At 45.4% G+C, this 17,749-nt stretch overlaps 1 protein-coding gene across 1 annotated transcript; it reads left to right on the top strand.

The window, feature by feature from the left end:
- Positions 1-14,947: 14,947 nt before the first annotated feature.
- On the top strand, positions 14,948-16,183 carry LOC149454830 (olfactory receptor 5V1-like). The gene has a single exon (XM_089686940.1). The coding sequence runs from the start codon at positions 14,948-14,950 to the stop codon at positions 15,776-15,778; it is 831 nt and encodes a 276-aa protein (XP_089543066.1). The 3' UTR covers positions 15,779-16,183.
- The last annotated feature ends 1,566 nt before the right edge of the window (positions 16,184-17,749 follow it).

The following is a 17,749-nucleotide window of genomic DNA, read 5'->3' as shown; positions in this document are numbered from 1 at the left end:
GGGGCCCATGGCAGATTAGGGGCCTGGCAGCAGCTATGTGAGGCCCGTAATCTGCCTGCACCCTATGTCAAAAAATTAAACACACCAGCAGTGTGAAGAGACCTGAAAGTGGCACATGGCAGCAGAGTGTGGCGATGGAGACAGCAACAATGGGAGGCCGTACAGGGACCCATGAGAGACTCTGGACTTGGCAGCAGCATGAGGAGGCGGTATATAGGGGCCCATGGCAGATTAGGGGCCTGGCAGCAGCTATGTGAGGCCCGTAATCTGCCTGCACCCTATGTCAAAAAATTAAACACACCAGCAGTGTGAAGAGACCTGAAAGTGGCACATGGCAGAGTGTGGCGATGGAGACAGCAGCAATGGGAGGCCGTACAGGGACCCATGACAGACTCTAGACTTGGCAGCAGCATGAGGAGGCGGTATATAGGGGCCCATGGCAGATTAGGGGCCTGGCAGCAGCTATGTGAGGCCCGTAATCTGCCTGCACCCTATGTCAAAAAATTTAACACACCAGCAGTGTGAAGAGACCTGAAAGTGGCACATGGCAGCAGAGTGTGGCGATGGAGACAGCAGCAATGGGAGGCCGTACAGGGACCCATGAGAGACTCTGGACTTGGCAGCAGCATGAGGAGGCGGTATATAGGGGCCCATGGCAGATTAGGGGCCTGGCAGCAGCTATGTGAGGCCCGTTATCTTGCAGCACCCTATGTCAAAAAATTAAACACACCAGCAGTGTGAAGAGACCTGAAAGTGGCACATGGCAGCAGAGTGTGGCGATGGAGACAGCAGCAATGGGAGGCCGTACAGGGACCCATGAGAGACTCTAGACTTGGCAGCAGCATGAGGAGGCGGTATATAGGGGCCCATGGCAGATTAGGGGCCTGGCAGCAGCTATGTGAGGCCCGTAATCTGCCTGCACCCTATGTCAAAAAATTAAACACACCAGCAGTGTGAAGAGACCTGAAAGTGGCACATGGCAGCAGAGTGTGGCGATGGAGACAGCAGCAATGGGAGGCCGTACAGGGACCCATGAGAGACTCTGGACTTGGCAGCAGCATGAGGAGGCGGTATATAGGGGCCCATGGCAGATTAGGGGCCTGGTAGCAGCTATGTGAGGCCCGTAATCTGCCTGCACCCTATGTCAAAAAATTAAACACACCAGCAGTGTGAAGAGACCTGAAAGTGGCACATGGCAGCAGAGTGTGGCGATGGAGACAGCAGCAATGGGAGGCCGTACAGGGACCCATGAGAGACTCTAGACTTGGCAGCAGCATGAGGAGGCGGTATATAGGGGCCCATGGCAGATTAGGGGCCTGGCAGCAGCTATGTGAGGCCCGTAATCTGCCTGCACCCTATGTCAAAAAATTAAACACACCAGCAGTGTGAAGAGACCTGAAAGTGGCACATGGCAGCAGAGTGTGGCGATGGAGACAGCAGCAATGGGAGGCCGTACAGGGACCCATGAGAGACTCTGGACTTGGCAGCAGCATGAGGAGGCGGTATATAGGGGCCCATGGCAGATTAGGGGCCTGGCAGCAGCTATGTGAGGCCCGTAATCTGCCTGCACCCTATGTCAAAAAATTAAACACACCAGCAGTGTGAAGAGACCTGAAAGTGGCACATGGCAGAGTGTGGCGATGGAGACAGCAGCAATGGGAGGCCGTACAGGGACCCATGACAGACTCTAGACTTGGCAGCAGCATGAGGAGGCGGTATATAGGGGCCCATGGCAGATTAGGGGCCTGGCAGCAGCTATGTGAGGCCCGTAATCTGCCTGCACCCTATGTCAAAAAATTTAACACACCAGCAGTGTGAAGAGACCTGAAAGTGGCACATGGCAGCAGAGTGTGGCGATGGAGACATCAGCAATGGGAGGCCGTACAGGGACCCATGAGAGACTCTGGACTTGGCAGCAGCATGAGGAGGCGGTATATAGGGGCCCATGGCAGATTAGGGGCCTGGCAGCAGCTATGTGAGGCCCGTAATCTGCCTGCACCCTATGTCAAAAAATTTAACACACCAGCAGTGTGAAGAGACCTGAAAGTGGCACATGGCAGCAGAGTGTGGCGATGGAGACAGCAGCAATGGGAGGCCGTACAGGGACCCATGAGAGACTCTGGACTTGGCAGCAGCATGAGGAGGCGGTATATAGGGGCCCATGGCAGATTAGGGGCCTGGCAGCAGCTATGTGAGGCCCGTAATCTGCCTGCACCCTATGTCAAAAAATTTAACACACCAGCAGTGTGAAGAGACCTGAAAGTGGCACATGGCAGCAGAGTGTGGCGATGGAGACAGCAGCAATGGGAGGCCGTACAGGGACCCATGAGAGACTCTGGACTTGGCAGCAGCATGAGGAGGCGGTATATAGGGGCCCATGGCAGATTAGGGGCCTGGCAGCAGCTATGTGAGGCCCGTAATCTGCCTGCACCCTATGTCAAAAAATTAAACACACCAGCAGTGTGAAGAGACCTGAAAGTGGCACATGGCAGCAGAGTGTGGCGATGGAGACAGCAGCAATGGGAGGCCGTACAGGGACCCATGAGAGACTCTAGACTTGGCAGCAGCATGAGGAGGCGGTATATAGGGGCCCATGGCAGATTAGGGGCCTGGCAGCAGCTATGTGAGGCCCGTAATCTGCCTGCACCCTATGTCAAAAAATTTAACACACCAGCAGTGTGAAGAGACCTGAAAGTGGCACATGGCAGCAGAGTGTGGCGATGGAGACAGCAGCAATGGGAGGCCGTACAGGGACCCATGAGAGACTCTGGACTTGGCAGCAGCATGAGGAGGCGGTATATAGGGGCCCATGGCAGATTAGGGGCCTGGCAGCAGCTATGTGAGGCCCGTAATCTGCCTGCACCCTATGTCAAAAAATTAAACACACCAGCAGTGTGAAGAGACCTGAAAGTGGCACATGGCAGCAGAGTGTGACGATGGAGACAGCAGCAATGGGAGGCCGTACAGGGACCCATGAGAGACTCTGGACTTGGCAGCAGCATGAGGAGGCGGTATATAGGGGCCCATGGCAGATTAGGGGCCTGGCAGCAGCTATGTGAGGCCCGTAATCTGCCTGCACCCTATGTCAAAAAATTAAACACACCAGCAGTGTGAAGAGACCTGAAAGTGGCACATGGCAGCAGAGTGTGGCGATGGAGACAGCAGCAATGGGAGGCCGTACAGGGACCCATGAGAGACTCTGGACCTAGCAGCAGCATGAGGAGGCGGTATATAGGGGCCTATGGCAGATTAGGGGCCTGGCAGCAGCTATAGGAGGCCCGTAATCTGCCAGCACCCTATGTCAAAAAATTAAACACACCAGCAGTGTGAGGAGACCTGAAAGTGGCACATGTTTGAGGCATGATTCATGGCGGATTTAGTCAGTTGTGTCAGGAACTGGTGGTTTGAAATCCAGACTAATCCACGCCTGATTCATTTTCACAAACGTGAGTCTCTCCACACTTTGGGTGGACAGTCGTGTCCTCCGCGGAGTTACAATACCTCCTGCCGCACTAAACACGCGCTCCGATGCCACGCTACTGGCCGGGCATGACAGCCTTTCAAGGGCAAATTCAGCTAGTTGGGGCCAAAGGTCAAGTTTCGTTGCCCAGTAGTCAAGGGGATTGTCTACCTCGGTTGGCAGGGTGCTGTCCAAGTAGGCCCAAGCCTGTTGTTTGAGCTCCTGCTCCAGGTCCACCTGATGCTGCTGCTGCTGCTGCGGCTGGTTAGTAGTTTCCTCACTGCGCTGGTGAAGAAAGCTACTCATCATCGACTGCAGACTGAGGCAGCCACTGCTGGTGGAGCTGCCACTGCTCCTACCACCCCACCCCTCCCCTGCTGCCATGCCAGCGGAACGCGAGCGCACAGGGCCCACAGTGTCTGAGGATGGACGTTGGCGCACAAAGGCAGAGACCAACTGACTACATAGGTGGTTTTTATAGTACGTAATTTTGGCCTCCCTCTCAGCAGGTGTGAAAAAGGCCACCATTTTGGACCGGTAGCGAGGGTCCAACAAGGTGGACAGCCAAAAGTCATCCCTCTGTCTGATGGTTATTATTCGGCTGTCGCTACGCAAGCAACCGAGCATGCTATGGGCCATTTGTGCCAAGGAATGCGAGGGACTCCCTGCCTCCATCTCCACAGCATACTGCCACGGTGCGTCTGGGTCCTCTGTCTCCTCCTCCTCCTCCTCTACCAGATGCTCCTGCTCCTCCACTCCTGTCCGCTGAGTGGAAAAACCACCCATTTCACTCAATAATTCCTGAGCACAAATGTCCTCCTCTACCTCCTCCTCTTCTTCCTGTCCTGCCCCCACAGGGGTCATGTGGCGTTGAGATCTGTGCGCCACGTCTACCGCACCCTGACCAGCCATTGTTAACAGCATTTGTTCCAGGACGTGCAACAGAGGAATGACGTCGTTCATCCCATAGTCCTGCCGACTCACGAATAGCGTGGCCTCCTCAAAGGGCCTGAGCAAGCGGCAGGTGTCACGCATGAGCTGCCAATGGCTGACATCTAAGTTACACAGGGGAGTACCTTTATCCGCTTGTAACATCAGGAAATCGGTGATGGCCTTTCGCTGCTCGTAAAGGCGGTCTAACATGTGTAGGGTTGAATTCCACCTTGTTGCAACGTCGCAGATCAGGCGATGCTGTGGAATTCCGTTCTGCCGCTGCAGCTCAATGAGGGTGTTCTTTGCGGTGTAGGAATGGCTGAAATGCATGCACAGTTTACGTGACATTTTAAGGATGTCTTGCAGTGGGATGGTGGATTTTAGGAACCGCTTGACAACCAGATTGAACACGTGAGCCATGCATGGCGCATGGCACAACCTTCCTTGACGCAGAGCAGACACCATGTTCTTTCCGTTGTCAGTCAACATGGTTCCGATTTTTAGTTTGCGCGGAGACAGCCATCTGTCGATTTCTCTGTTCATTACACTCAGCAGTTCCTCCCCTGTGTGACTACGTTCGCCAAGGCATACCAGGTGCAGCACAGCGTGACACCGTTGCGCCCTGCACATGTGATATGCCGGTCGGGTAATGGGACTTGGCACGGGGGTGGCGGCTGAGGACACGGCGGAAAAAGAGGTGGTAGAGGCGGACATGCTTGCTGGACCAAGGACGTGCAAACGTGGAGGCAAAAGCGTCGTGACCTGTCCAAGTTGCTGGTGCGGCTGTGCCGGCACCACGTTCACCCAGTGGGCCGTAAATGACATGTACTGTCCCTGACCGTAGTTACAGCTCCACACGTCGGCGCTGCCGTGCACTTTGGCAGAGACCGACATGCTCAAAGACTGGCCCACCATCTCTTCTACATGTGAATGCAGGGCTGGCACTGCCTTTTGGGCAAAGAAATGACGGCTTGGCACTCTCCACCGCGGCGCGGCACAAGCCATCATTTCTCGGAAAGGTGCTGAGTCCACCAGTTGGAAAGGGAGGGACTGCAGCACCAGCAACTTGGACAGGAGGACGTTCAGCTTTTGCACCGTCGGGTGCGTGCTCGCAAACTGTTGTCTCTTGGATACGGATTCCAAGAAAGACTGTTGACGGAATCCGAGAAGAGGAGTAGCAGGAGAAGGAGCATCTGAACGAGCGGAAGATGCCAACGAGCGACAACTCCCCTCAGCAGAGGTGTTGGAGCCTTGACTGGCTGATAGAGGGCGATTGACGACGTCGGGTGACGGAGCAAGTAACGGAGCGGGTGATGGAGCGGGGGCTGGGGCAGGCAGAACCGCCGTATGTTTATCACGGTTTTCCCAGGCCACCGAATGGTGACGCTGCATATGCTGACGCAACGCTGTAGTCCCAACATGGGCCCCCTGGCCACGCTTGCATTTCTGGCCACATAGTCGACATACGGCTACGTTTACTTCCTCGGGCGGCTTGAGGAAAAATTGCCACACCACCGAGTAGGAAACTTTGCCCCCGCTACTCTTCACTGGCTGACTGCTACTTCCTCCGTGCGCACCGGCACCACTACTGGCCGTGGTGGTAGGCTGCAGTGGAGCTGGTGCTCTACTCCGTGGACGTTTGGCTCCACTGACACTGATGCGACCCTGCTGCTGTCTCCTGGGCAACCCACCGACTGTTTTGCTCGCTGCCAAGCTGCCACCCTCTTCTCCTGATGATGCGGAAGAAATTGCCTGATGACGACGAGGCTGCCAAGTGCGATCAACCTCCTCATCATCAAGTAGGGTCTCCGCCTCACTACTAGCCCCCTCGGCTGCGTCTGGGTCAGGAGACAGACCTGTCTCTAGACCGGCTACCGAGCCACTCTCCTCGCCAGTACTTGTTCGCTTGGCTGCTGAAAAGGCCGATGTCTCCCCCCGTTCCTGACCGCCCTCTGTTAGCTCTTCCTCACTGTACAGTGGGGCTGAGCCCACAGCATGCGATACTTCGCTTGGTGAGGGAACAGCAAAGGACAGGGGCAGGTAGAGGACACGTGATTTCAGTGGGCTTGCTCCCGGGCCATGCCAACTAACGGTTGTGTCTGACGTACCCACCGACCGTTGGCTGTAGGTGTCAGAGGTGACCTGGGAAGAGGAAGACGACCGAGCCAACCAATCAATGACGGCAGGGTTGTCGGTGGAGACACGACCGCTGGATGACACCGGGAGCACTGGCCTCTGGCTGCGAATACTGCTGCCTCGACCCCTTCCTCTGCTGCCACGTCTGCTCGCTCCTAAAACATTGCCTCCTCTGCCACTCCTCTGCATGTTGTCTGACATACTATTTAATTCAACGATTAGGTGTCCCTGAGTAACAATTCTCTGGCACTCAGTAACAATTCTGTCTGTCCCTGAGTATGAATTCTGTGGCCCTGAGTAACAATTCTGTGTCTGTGCGAGTAACAATTCTGTGTCTGTGCGAGTAACAATTCTGTGTCTGTGCAAGTAACAATTTTGTGTCTGTGCGAGTAACAATTCTCTGGCACTCAGTAACAATTCTGTCTGTCCCTGAGTAACAATTCTCTGGCACTAAGTAACAATTCTGTCTGTCCCTGAGTAACAATTCTCTGGCACTCAGTAACAATTCTGTCTGTCCCTGAGTATGAATTCTGTGGCCCTGAGTAACAATTCTGTGTCTGTGCGAGTAACAATTCTGTGTCTGTGCAAGTAACAATTTTGTGTCTGTGCGAGTAACAATTCTCTGGCACTCAGTAACAATTCTGTCTGTCCCTGAGTAACAATTCTCTGGCACTCAGTAACAATTCTGTCTGTCCCTGAGTATGAATTCTGTGGCCCTGAGTAACAATTCTGTGTCTGTGCGAGTAACAATTCTGTGTCTGTGCAAGTAACAATTTTGTGTCTGTGCGAGTAACAATTCTCTGGCACTCAGTAACAATTCTGTCTGTCCCTGAGTAACAATTCTCTGGCACTCAGTAACAATTCTGTCTGTCCCTGAGTAACAATTCTCTGGCACTCAGTAACAATTCTGTCTGTCCCTGAGTAACAATTCTCTGGCACTCAGTAACAATTCTGTGTCTGTGCGAGTAACAATTCTGTGTCTGTGCAAGTAACAATTTTGTGTCTGTGCGAGTAACAATTCTCTGGCACTCAGTAACAATTCTGTCTGTCCCTGAGTAACAATTCTCTGGCACTCAGTAACAATTCTGTCTGTCCCTGAGTAACAATTCTCTGGCACTCAGTAACAATTCTGTCTGTCCCTGAGTATGAATTCTGTGGCCCTGAGTAACAATTCTGTGTCTGTGCGAGTAACAATTCTGTGTCTGTGCAAGTAACAATTTTGTGTCTGTGCGAGTAACAATTCTCTGGCACTCAGTAACAATTCTGTCTGTCCCTGAGTAACAATTCTCTGGCACTCAGTAACAATTCTGTCTGTCCCTGAGTAACAATTCTCTGGCACTCAGTAACAATTCTGTCTGTCCCTGAGTATGAATTCTGTGGCCCTGAGTAACAATTCTGTGTCTGTGCGAGTAACAATTCTGTGTCTGTGCAAGTAACAATTTTGTGTCTGTGCGAGTAACAATTCTCTGGCACTCAGTAATAATTCTGTCTGTCCCTGAGTAACAATTCTCTGGCACTCAGTAACAATTCTGTCTGTCCCTGAGTAACAATTCTCTGGCACTCAGTAACAATTCTGTCTGTCCCTGAGTAACAATTCTCTGGCACTCAGTAACAATTCTGTCTGTCCCTGAGTATGAATTCTGTGGCCCTGAGTAACAATTCTGTCTGTGCGAGTAACAATTCTGTGTCTGTGCAAGTAACAATTTTGTGTCTGTGCGAGTAACAATTCTCTGGCACTCAGTAACAATTCTGTCTGTCCCTGAGTAACAATTCTCTGGCACTCAGTAACAATTCTGTCTGTCCCTGAGTAACAATTCTCTGGCACTCAGTAACAATTCTGTCTGTCCCTGAGTAACAATTCTCTGGCACTCAGTAACAATTCTGTCTGTCCCTGAGTAACAATTCTGTCTGTCCCTGAGAATGAATTCTGTGGCCCTGAGTAAGAATTCTCTGGCACTCAGTAACAATTCTGTCTGTCCCTGAGTAACAATTCTCTGGCACTCAGTAACAATTCTGTCTGTCCCTGAGTAAAAATTCTGTGGCCCTAATAACGTTTCTGTGGCCCTAAGTAACAATTCTCTGGCACTGAGTGAAAATTCTGTCTGTCCCTGAGTATGAATTCTGTGGCCCTAACTAGCGTTTCTTTGTCCCTAAATAACGATTCTGTGGCCCTCATTAACAAGTCTGTGTCCCTGAGTAATGGTTCTCTGTCCCTAAGTAACTTCTCTCTGTCCCCAATTCTCGTTTCTGTGGCCCTAACTCTGTCCCTGTCCCTAGTACAGAGCGGTCTGCCTCTGTTCAATGACTGCAGGCAAATGAAGATTTCCAAAATGGCCGCTATATATACCTCGACCATTACACAGTGCTGGCTGGCTGGCTGCTGATTGGCTGATGCGATCACATGTCGTTGAGGAATGCATTATGGGGCAGCGCGCCTTGTCTGCGCGCCTTCCCCGACATCCCCGCTCCGTCGCCGCACATGTCAGCCGCCATTTTCGGAAAAATTTCGATTCGCGCGTCCGAATTAGGCTGTTTTTCGGATTCGGCACGAATCGAAATTTTTCCGATATTCGACTCGAATTCCACTTCGGATACTTCGATTCGCTCATCTCTAGTTATAACCATACTGTTTTAAAGCTAAATGTACAATTTAGACACACAGATGTATTTAAACCTAGATTGTTTTATATGTACTATATAAGAAATAAACAGATACAAAACTTCAGTTTTAAGGTTGAAAAACTTTACAGAAATAACATAAAACTGACTCACAGCCATAAAAGTTTCCCTAACTAAATAAAAGGTTAATGTTATTTAAAACTAAATTTAAATGATTGTTCCCTCCAGACTCATCATCATATTCCCTGAATGGCTGTAAGTTAAAGATTAAAAAAAAAAAAACTTAAAGCCAATAAAGTTTCATTTTAACAAAATGAAAAAGATTATGTAATTAAAAAGTGTAGGTGTATAATGTGCCTTTTAGCATCATATTCCCCTAGTGACATAAAAATGATATATATGATAAGTCTGTAGATGCTTGATTTTCCACACTGGAAGCCAAAATCCATGATAGATATCTATAATTGAGCAATGAAATCACAATACAGACTACATGGTGCAATTCTGAGTATTGAATAGGTAAGGCATATAGTATTGATTCTTTCTTTCAGATGCATATGTTATTGTTAAAAAATGCATTTCTTTTATGTATAGCTATTTATAAATTGTTTAGCATGATTCACAAAATAGACTTCAATATGTAATGAAGTGACACATTCTTTTGCAGCTGTGAAGTTTGTTCAAATTAAAATTGGATGTCTGTTTTCATAAAATGAGAATATTCTCCTCATCCAACATTTTTAAATATAGATGATATGAATAGTATGTGTGTCACTACTTTTCTGGATTCCTCTCATGTAAACTGTCAAGTTGGTATATTTCTATTTACAAAATTATCCGTATAGCATAGCTTTGTATGCTTAGGAATGATTATATTTGGGTTGTTACCCCAAACTGTATATTTACAGACAACTGCCTAAACAAAACTGTGGCACACAATGTTGTTTGGATATTATTATTTTTATTATTATTAACTTAGAAATTGTTTAGTAAAAATAGCACATTGTACACACATTACACATAGTTAGGCACACTGTAACCCCTTTATCGCCCCAGATGTTACCCCCCCCCCAGCCAGTGCCATTAGTACAGTGACAGTGTGTAACAGGGGTATTGAATTAAAATTCAAGGCAGTCCAGTAACTGAAATTTTCTTCCAGCCGAGGTCCACATCTCAAGTTTGTGCTATGACACATAAAGATTGTAGTCGCTGTATGTCTAATCACAAAATAAGAAATATACAATTTATATCAGGTGTCCCAATCAGAGTGCCCCCTTAAGTAATGCGTTCCCATCAGAGTGTCACCTTACATCAGGTATTCCTGTCAGAGTGCTCCCTAACATCAGGTGTCCCCATCAGAGTGCCCCCTTACATTTGGTGTCTCCCATCAATTTTCCCCCCTACATCATTTGTCCCCTTCAGAAATCCCCATTATGTAAAGGTTGCCCCATCACAGTGACCCCTTATATAGGATGTTCCCATCAGAGTGCCCCCTTACATTAGGTGTTGCCATCAGAGTGATCCTTTATATTAGGTGTACCCGTCAGAGTGCCCCCTTACATCAGGTGTCTTCAGAAGAAGGCCCCCATACATCTGGTGTCTCCCACCAGTGTGCCCCCTTACACCAGAAGTCCCCCTCACATCACATTTCTTCATCAGAGTGCCACATTTGCATCAGTTGTCCTCATCAGAGTGCCCCTTTACATCAGGTGTCCTATTCAAAGTACCCCTTTCCATCATATTTTCCTATCAGCATGTCCCTTTACATCGTGGTTGCCTATCAGAGTGCACACACGTGATGTCATTAGTTACTGGGACACCCACAGTCCCAGCAACCAATGACTGCTGAGTGACAGGGATCTGGCATTTTATACTGGCAGGCTGACAGTCCGGACAGGAGTGTCGCTCGGTCAATGTTCAGACCACAGTCTGACATTTAATGACCGCTGGTGCCTAGTAGTAACATTGATCACTGTATTAATGTCACTGGCGATGTCAATGTCAGTTAGTCAGTGTCAGTTAGTGTCAGATTGCCATCAATCCCATTATAAGTCACTGATCGCCGCCATTAGTAGTATAAAAAAAAAAGTACAGTATTTATATACCATAGTTTGTAGGCGCTATAAATTACATGCAAACTAATCAATATACACTCATTAGGATTTTTTTAATTTGACATGTAGCAGAATACATTTTGGCCGACATTTATGAAGAAATTTGATTTCTTTAATTTTTTAGTTGGATATGTTTCACAACCAGAAAGTAAAAAGTATTTTTTTTTTGTTTATATATAAATAAAAAAAATGGGTTTTTTTAAATTATATTATACTGTAGATTACCATGAACCTATTATTTATGTCTAATAACCTGACACCTATTTGATCCACCAAAGTTAGAGAGAAGATTCCATATTAACAGTATTATTAACTGTTATACATCACAAATGATATATCAACTAATGTGTACCTGTCATTTCAAAAATGGAAGGTTCAGCTGTACAAACACATAAGGTATACAATATTTGTAAATGAAAAGTGCCTCATGGCAGTATACTTTTCTTAACAAGAGATATCCCAAAAGGGTTAAAAAGAAAAAAATAACTTTCTACTATGCATGAGTGCAAGGTAAGGGTTTTTCTGTGTTAGTTTGGAAAAAAGAATGTTCCTAGCGGTCTATGAAAACTCCACCTAACACGCCCTTGGTAGTTTATAATGTAACAATTTCTGAACGTTTTCTGCAAGTGGAATAAAGGGTACAATAAGTAAGGTAACCCTGTATACATGTGCCAGTATCCTAACGAAACTTGTGAAGTAAGCAAAACACATTGACACAGATATGTGGGATGGGTAGTCACAATAACAGGAGATTGCTATAATTATTGCAAATGAAAATATCAGAGATCAGGTCTCAAAAAGGATAAATGGGTGATCTTTTAAACGGTGTAGCCATAATGTGCAAACACACTTTCAGGATATCCTGCAGAGGCACATTTGTGTCTTATAAGTAGAGGGGAGAGACCTGGATGAAAAGGGTGCATGGAATGCATTGCAATATTGATGAGTAAACATCTCCAAAAAGATGAATACAGCTGTAAGTTGATGCACAGATCTTTGCACAGATAATTAAAGCAGTAATAAACCCAAAACCAAAAATGTAATATAGAGTATTGTAGCTTACCAGTCTTACATTTCCTTTTTAGCCTTTTCCTCTGTTTTCACCTGGTGATCTGGCCAGTAACACACCTCCTGTACTACAGTGTCCTCCACTCTGGATGAAAGAGCACAGGGGATACCTTTGGACAGCAGCACTGGCAGTTATGGAGGAGGAAAGTGTTAGATGTATTAGCAGACATAGATACACAAACAAATTGATCCAAACTCCAGTTAATTCTTTATAAGCAGCTACAGGAAATAGTTTTTTTTTCTTAATTTTGAGATACATGTTTTACTTGAAAAATTAAAGCTGATCATTGTGAGCACCCCTGTAAGTAGTAAATTGTTTGCCTCATCCCTGTAACTGATACATCTGCAAGAGAGCTTCTTCTTTTGAGAAATTACAGACTTACTGGCCAAATCACCAGATGAAAAGAAAGAAAAAAGAAGATGAATGCAGCCATCACATCTACGATTTGGTAAGCTGCAATATAATAAAAAGTTTGCTTTTTGGTTTAATATTGCTTTAAGCACAAAAAACTTGGCCAGTGTTTTCTCCAAAAGAACACATTGGATTGCCGTGTCTTTTTACATTGAACTTTAGTCAAAATGTTTTTTCCTGGCTTTGAACCGAGTAGATAATAATATATGCTGACTGTATACTATTGAGGAGTTATCCCCTCAATTTCATTCTGGGATACAAAGGCCTCCAGTGCAAAAAGTAAAGCTGGTCATTGGCAATTCGAATCTCGGTGGCTTCAGCAGGAACCGACTGAGATTTGAACCATGTATGGGCAGGCTGAATGTACCCAAGCTGATCAATCGACAACCAACCTGCCAGATTTTACAAGCGATTATTGCTAGTGGCTATTATAGTGGCTAGCAATAATCATTCCGGTTTACTTACTAAAGCAGGGGTGTCAAACTCATTTTCATTGTGGGCCACATCAGTATTATGGTCAGGGGCAGACTGACCATTTGGAAACTCGGGCACTGCCCGAGGGCCCGGGGTCAGTAGAGGGCCCCATGAGATGCCCTTGGTACCTTTTTCATAGGCTTTTTTGAGTTTGGGCAAGGACACAGGGGCCCCATGATCCCCTATTGACCAGGGGCCCAATGAGTTGTCAGTCCGCCCCTGATTATGGTTGACCTCAAAGGGTCAGATGTATCTGTAAGACTAGATGTCCAGAGAACCCCACATCCCCCCATCTTACATCAGATGTCAAGAGGCTTCCCACCCTCCCTTACATCACAGTGCACCCCCTTGCCTTATGCTGCTGCTGGAAAGAAGCTGGGGCAGAACTGGGATGAAGAAGGTGAAGGGTCTAGAAGAGGACCAGGGGATGGCTGGAGTCAGCTGCTGGAGTCTGCTGAATGCTGGGAGCAGGGGAAGCAGAGACAAGGGGGTACCGATGCTGCACAGAGAGGTGCAAGATCTGTAGGAGGAGTACTGTCCTCCTCTCTGCTGCTGACTGTTGAGACAAGGGGGGTACCACAGCTGCTCAAGAGGTGCGAGGGCCACATGAAATGGCCTGGCAGGCCGGATTCAGCCCATGGGCCTTGTGTTTGGCACGTGTACGAAAGGTAAATAGGCTGTGCACTGCAAGTGTAGTTGCTTTAGATCTGAAGGGAAGCTCTGAAATGAGGCGAAGCTCTCCTGATTTCTTTTATCCAATTATGTGCAAGCAAAAATGCTGTTTTTTTATTTTCCTTTCATGTTCCCCTCAGATCTAGAGCAACTGCACTTGCAGTGCACAGTCTATTTAACTTTTGCAAATCAACCCCATTTTCTTCTCCCAGTGGGGACGACTGACCCGTGGATGCAGGAAAGAAATTTGCACCGTCTATTGCTTGCCTTAGGGCAAGCTTCCCCAACAAGAACAGGGATAATTTGACAGAGATTATAAACTTTTCTTATTCCACACTAAGCAAAATTGCTGATATTCCAGTTTAGTAGGGATGTCTAAATTCTAAATTACCCAATGGCTTGTTATGGAATTAAATGCTAGGGAGCAGGAGGAAGGAACCCTACAAAATAGATCATGAATCAGAATTAACAAAAAAAAATTAGGAAGAAAAAATGAAGAAATAAAAGTTGCAGTTCGTGTGAAAGAAGAGGTAGTATACTCACCTTTTCTGGTGCCTCTGTCTCCTATCTCTTTTCTGTTCCAGTGCTGCAGTTACATACCATAGCTGATAAGGTTGAAAAAAGACACGGGTCTTTGGCATTCACCACCTTTTGGGAGTGTTGATCTTTCATGTCTTTCATGGGACACAGGAGATCAATATTTATGGGAGTGTCAGTTTCTGTAAAGACTCTAGCAGAAACTTTCTCATTAATGCAGTGACATTTAGAGGAACCGGCAATGGGAAAGATTATATTTTCTATCTTCTTTTACTGGCACAACTTCATGACCAATGTAATTCTGCCGACAGGGCCACTTTAAATACCTAATAATTTTCTTTACACATACAAAGATTACACATGCTAAAGTATATTTCTTGTTTTCTTTATGAAACAAAAAGGTATAAAGAGAATGCGATGAAAAATAATATCACATTTGTCGATGGATTTCTATTCCTAGGCTTAGTGACTTTACCAGCATACCAGGCATGGGTTTTCATGGCAATCACTATTACTTACATTATGACCATAGCTGCAAATTCAATGGTTATAACTGTCGTCAGCTTTGATTCTCATCTTCACACACCCATGTACTTCTTTTTAGTGAACCTCGCTATAATTGAATTATTGTACACTACAGCGATCACTCCAAATACTTTAGCTAATCTACTAAATGAAGATAAAAGAATCTCATTTGTAGGTTGCTTCGCCCAGATGTTTACATTCTTAATTTTGGGAGGCTCGGAATGCATTCTGCTTGGTATCATGGCATATGACAGATATGTAGCCATATGCCAACCTTTGTTGTATACTGCAATCATGAACAGATCAGTTTGCTTCTACATGATAATCATTTGCTGGACTATTGGATTTATAACATCAGTAGTGAACACTGTTCTTACAGCGACATTACCCTATTGTCATGACCGCCTTATTAGACATTATTTCTGTGAGCTTCCATCACTTCTGAAGATGTCTTGCAAGAAAACTTACATTAACCAATTGGTGGTCTATTTTTTTGGTGGCGGTGTGCTTGTTGGCTCTTTTGTTTTAACTCTAATCTCATACATCTTTGTTATTCGGGCAGTAATCAAGATCCCCAGCGCCAGTGGAAAGAAAAAAACCTTCTCCACTTGTTCTTCTCATCTCTTGGTGGTCTGCATCTTCTTTGGGACAGGCATCTTAACTTATCTCCGTCCATCTTCTCATTCATTTCATAATGATCACATATTTTCTCTGGTGTATGCTGTGGTCACTCCTCTTATAAATCCTTTATTATACAGTTTTAGGAATAAGGATGTTCAAAGAGCACTAAGGAACATTTTATATCACTTAAGCATAACCTGCGGATAGGGGTGGAAAGTTTGAATTACCTTAACAAGATGGTTACACATGTAAACATTTGTTTTTCCTATAGCCAACTAATTAAAATGATTATTGAGAGCATACTCTAGGAAACCCAGTTTAACACATAATAGTCTCTTGGACGGTAACCAAATCCAAAACCCAGGAACCTAGAAGACATGCTGTCCACAGTTTAATGGCACATATGCAACATACCCTGCAAGTATATTATAGAGGGCAGCTTCTCTGTAAACAACCAGTGTACTGGACAACACCAAGCAATATAGTGATTACAGTTATATTTTATTGTAAAGTACTGTATAGTAGCCACTGCATGTAAAAGATTTTGTTCTTGGGTTGAAATACACATTAAATAGCAATCTCATGATCCACATAAAAACTTTCTTTTCTCTACTTTTTAGTGAGTTCTATGTATGCTCTTTTATTTTTTTCCTGTTCAATATTTGATAAACTGATCATGTGCATTCAACCTGGTTTTTAAATGAGATATGACTGTACAATGTTTTGAAAATGAGAGATAAAAGTCAGAAATAGACGAACAAGAGTATTTTTACTGTACAATCTGCCCACATATTGTAAGAAAAGGCAAAACTTATAACAGACTAAGGATGAGATTTGAGTTCAGTTTGAGGTAGAATTTGACTCTTTATTCGGGGAAATGGTGAGCTACTGAGCTTGTTTGCAGCTGCCTACAAACCTAACTCCCATCATGCTTTTCATGAACTGTGGTTAGGTAGCATAGTATGGCCAATAATACATCTTTGTAACTGTGCCAGCCCCCGCCATATAAAAGTCAGTTTTCTCATCAGCCTTTTGTCAAAAATGGCCATAGAAGACACAGGCACCCTAGTAGACTGGATGAGTGAGAGATATCCCATTACAAGCCCACAGGTGGCAGTGAGTGAACCAGAGAGACATCTACTGTAAACAACACATTATTTTTTTGACCTTTTAGGTGAAATCTTTAAGGTGAGCGCTAGAGATGAGCGAATCGAACCAGGCAAAGTGGAATTCGTTTCGAATTTCAGGAAAAATTCGATTCGTGCCGAATCCGAATATTAGCCAACTTCGGGTGCACGAATCGGATTTTTCCCGATCAGCCGGCAAAAGTGTCCCTGCAGAGAGCTCCGCTATTTCTGACAGTTCTCTGACAGTTCCTTCACATGTACAGCGGTTGAAACATTGTATCTATTTGTTTCCATTTAGGATACAGATGTTTTTATTCGGAAACAGATACAATGTTTCAACCGCTGTACATGTGAAGGAACTGTCAGAGAACTGTCAGAAATAGCGGAGCTCTCTGCAGATACACTTTTTGCTGTACTGGAATACTTCTTCTTTTCATTCTTCTTTTCATTCTTCTCATTCTTCTTTTCATTCTTCTTTTCATTCTTCTTCTCATTCTTCTTCTTTTCATTCTTCTTTTCATTCTTCTCATTCTTCTTTTCATTCTTCTCATTCTTCTTTTCATTCTTCTTTTCATTCTTCTTCTTTTCATTCTTCTTCTTCTTCTTTTCATTCTTCTTTTCATTCTTCTTCTTCTTTTCATTCTTCTCATTCTTCTTTTCATTCTTCTTTTCATTCTTCTTCTTCTTCTTTTCATTCTGCTTCTTCTTCTTTTCATTCTTCTTCTTTTCATTCTTCTTTTCATTCTTCTTCTTCTTTTCATTCTTCTTCTTTTCATTCTTCTTTTCATTCTTCTCATTCTTCTTTTCATTCTTCTCATTCTTCTTCTCATTCTTCTTTTCATTCTTCTTCTCATTCTTCTTTTCATTCTTCTTCTTCTTTTCATTCTTCTTTTCATTCTTATCATTCTTCTTTTCATTCTTCTTCTTCTTCTTTTCATTCTTCTTCTTCTTTTTATTCTTCTTTTCATTCTTCTTCTTCTTCTTTTCATTCTTCTCATTCTTCTTTTCATTTTTCTTCTTCTTCTTTTCATTCTTCTTCTTCTTCTTTTCA

The sequence above is a fragment of the Staurois parvus genome, unplaced genomic scaffold (genome assembly GCF_062004578.1).
Source record: "Staurois parvus isolate SC_StPar_1 unplaced genomic scaffold, SC_StPar_1.0 ptg000415l, whole genome shotgun sequence".
Lineage (NCBI taxonomy): Eukaryota > Metazoa > Chordata > Amphibia > Anura > Ranidae > Staurois > Staurois parvus.
This window is presented reverse-complemented; position numbering and strand designations above follow the sequence as displayed.

What these genes read in the sequence shown, in the direction of transcription:
- LOC149454830 (XM_089686940.1), top strand. Translation starts at nt 14,948, where the DNA reads ATGACCATAGCTGCAAATTCAATGGTTATAACTGTCGTCAGCTTTGAT.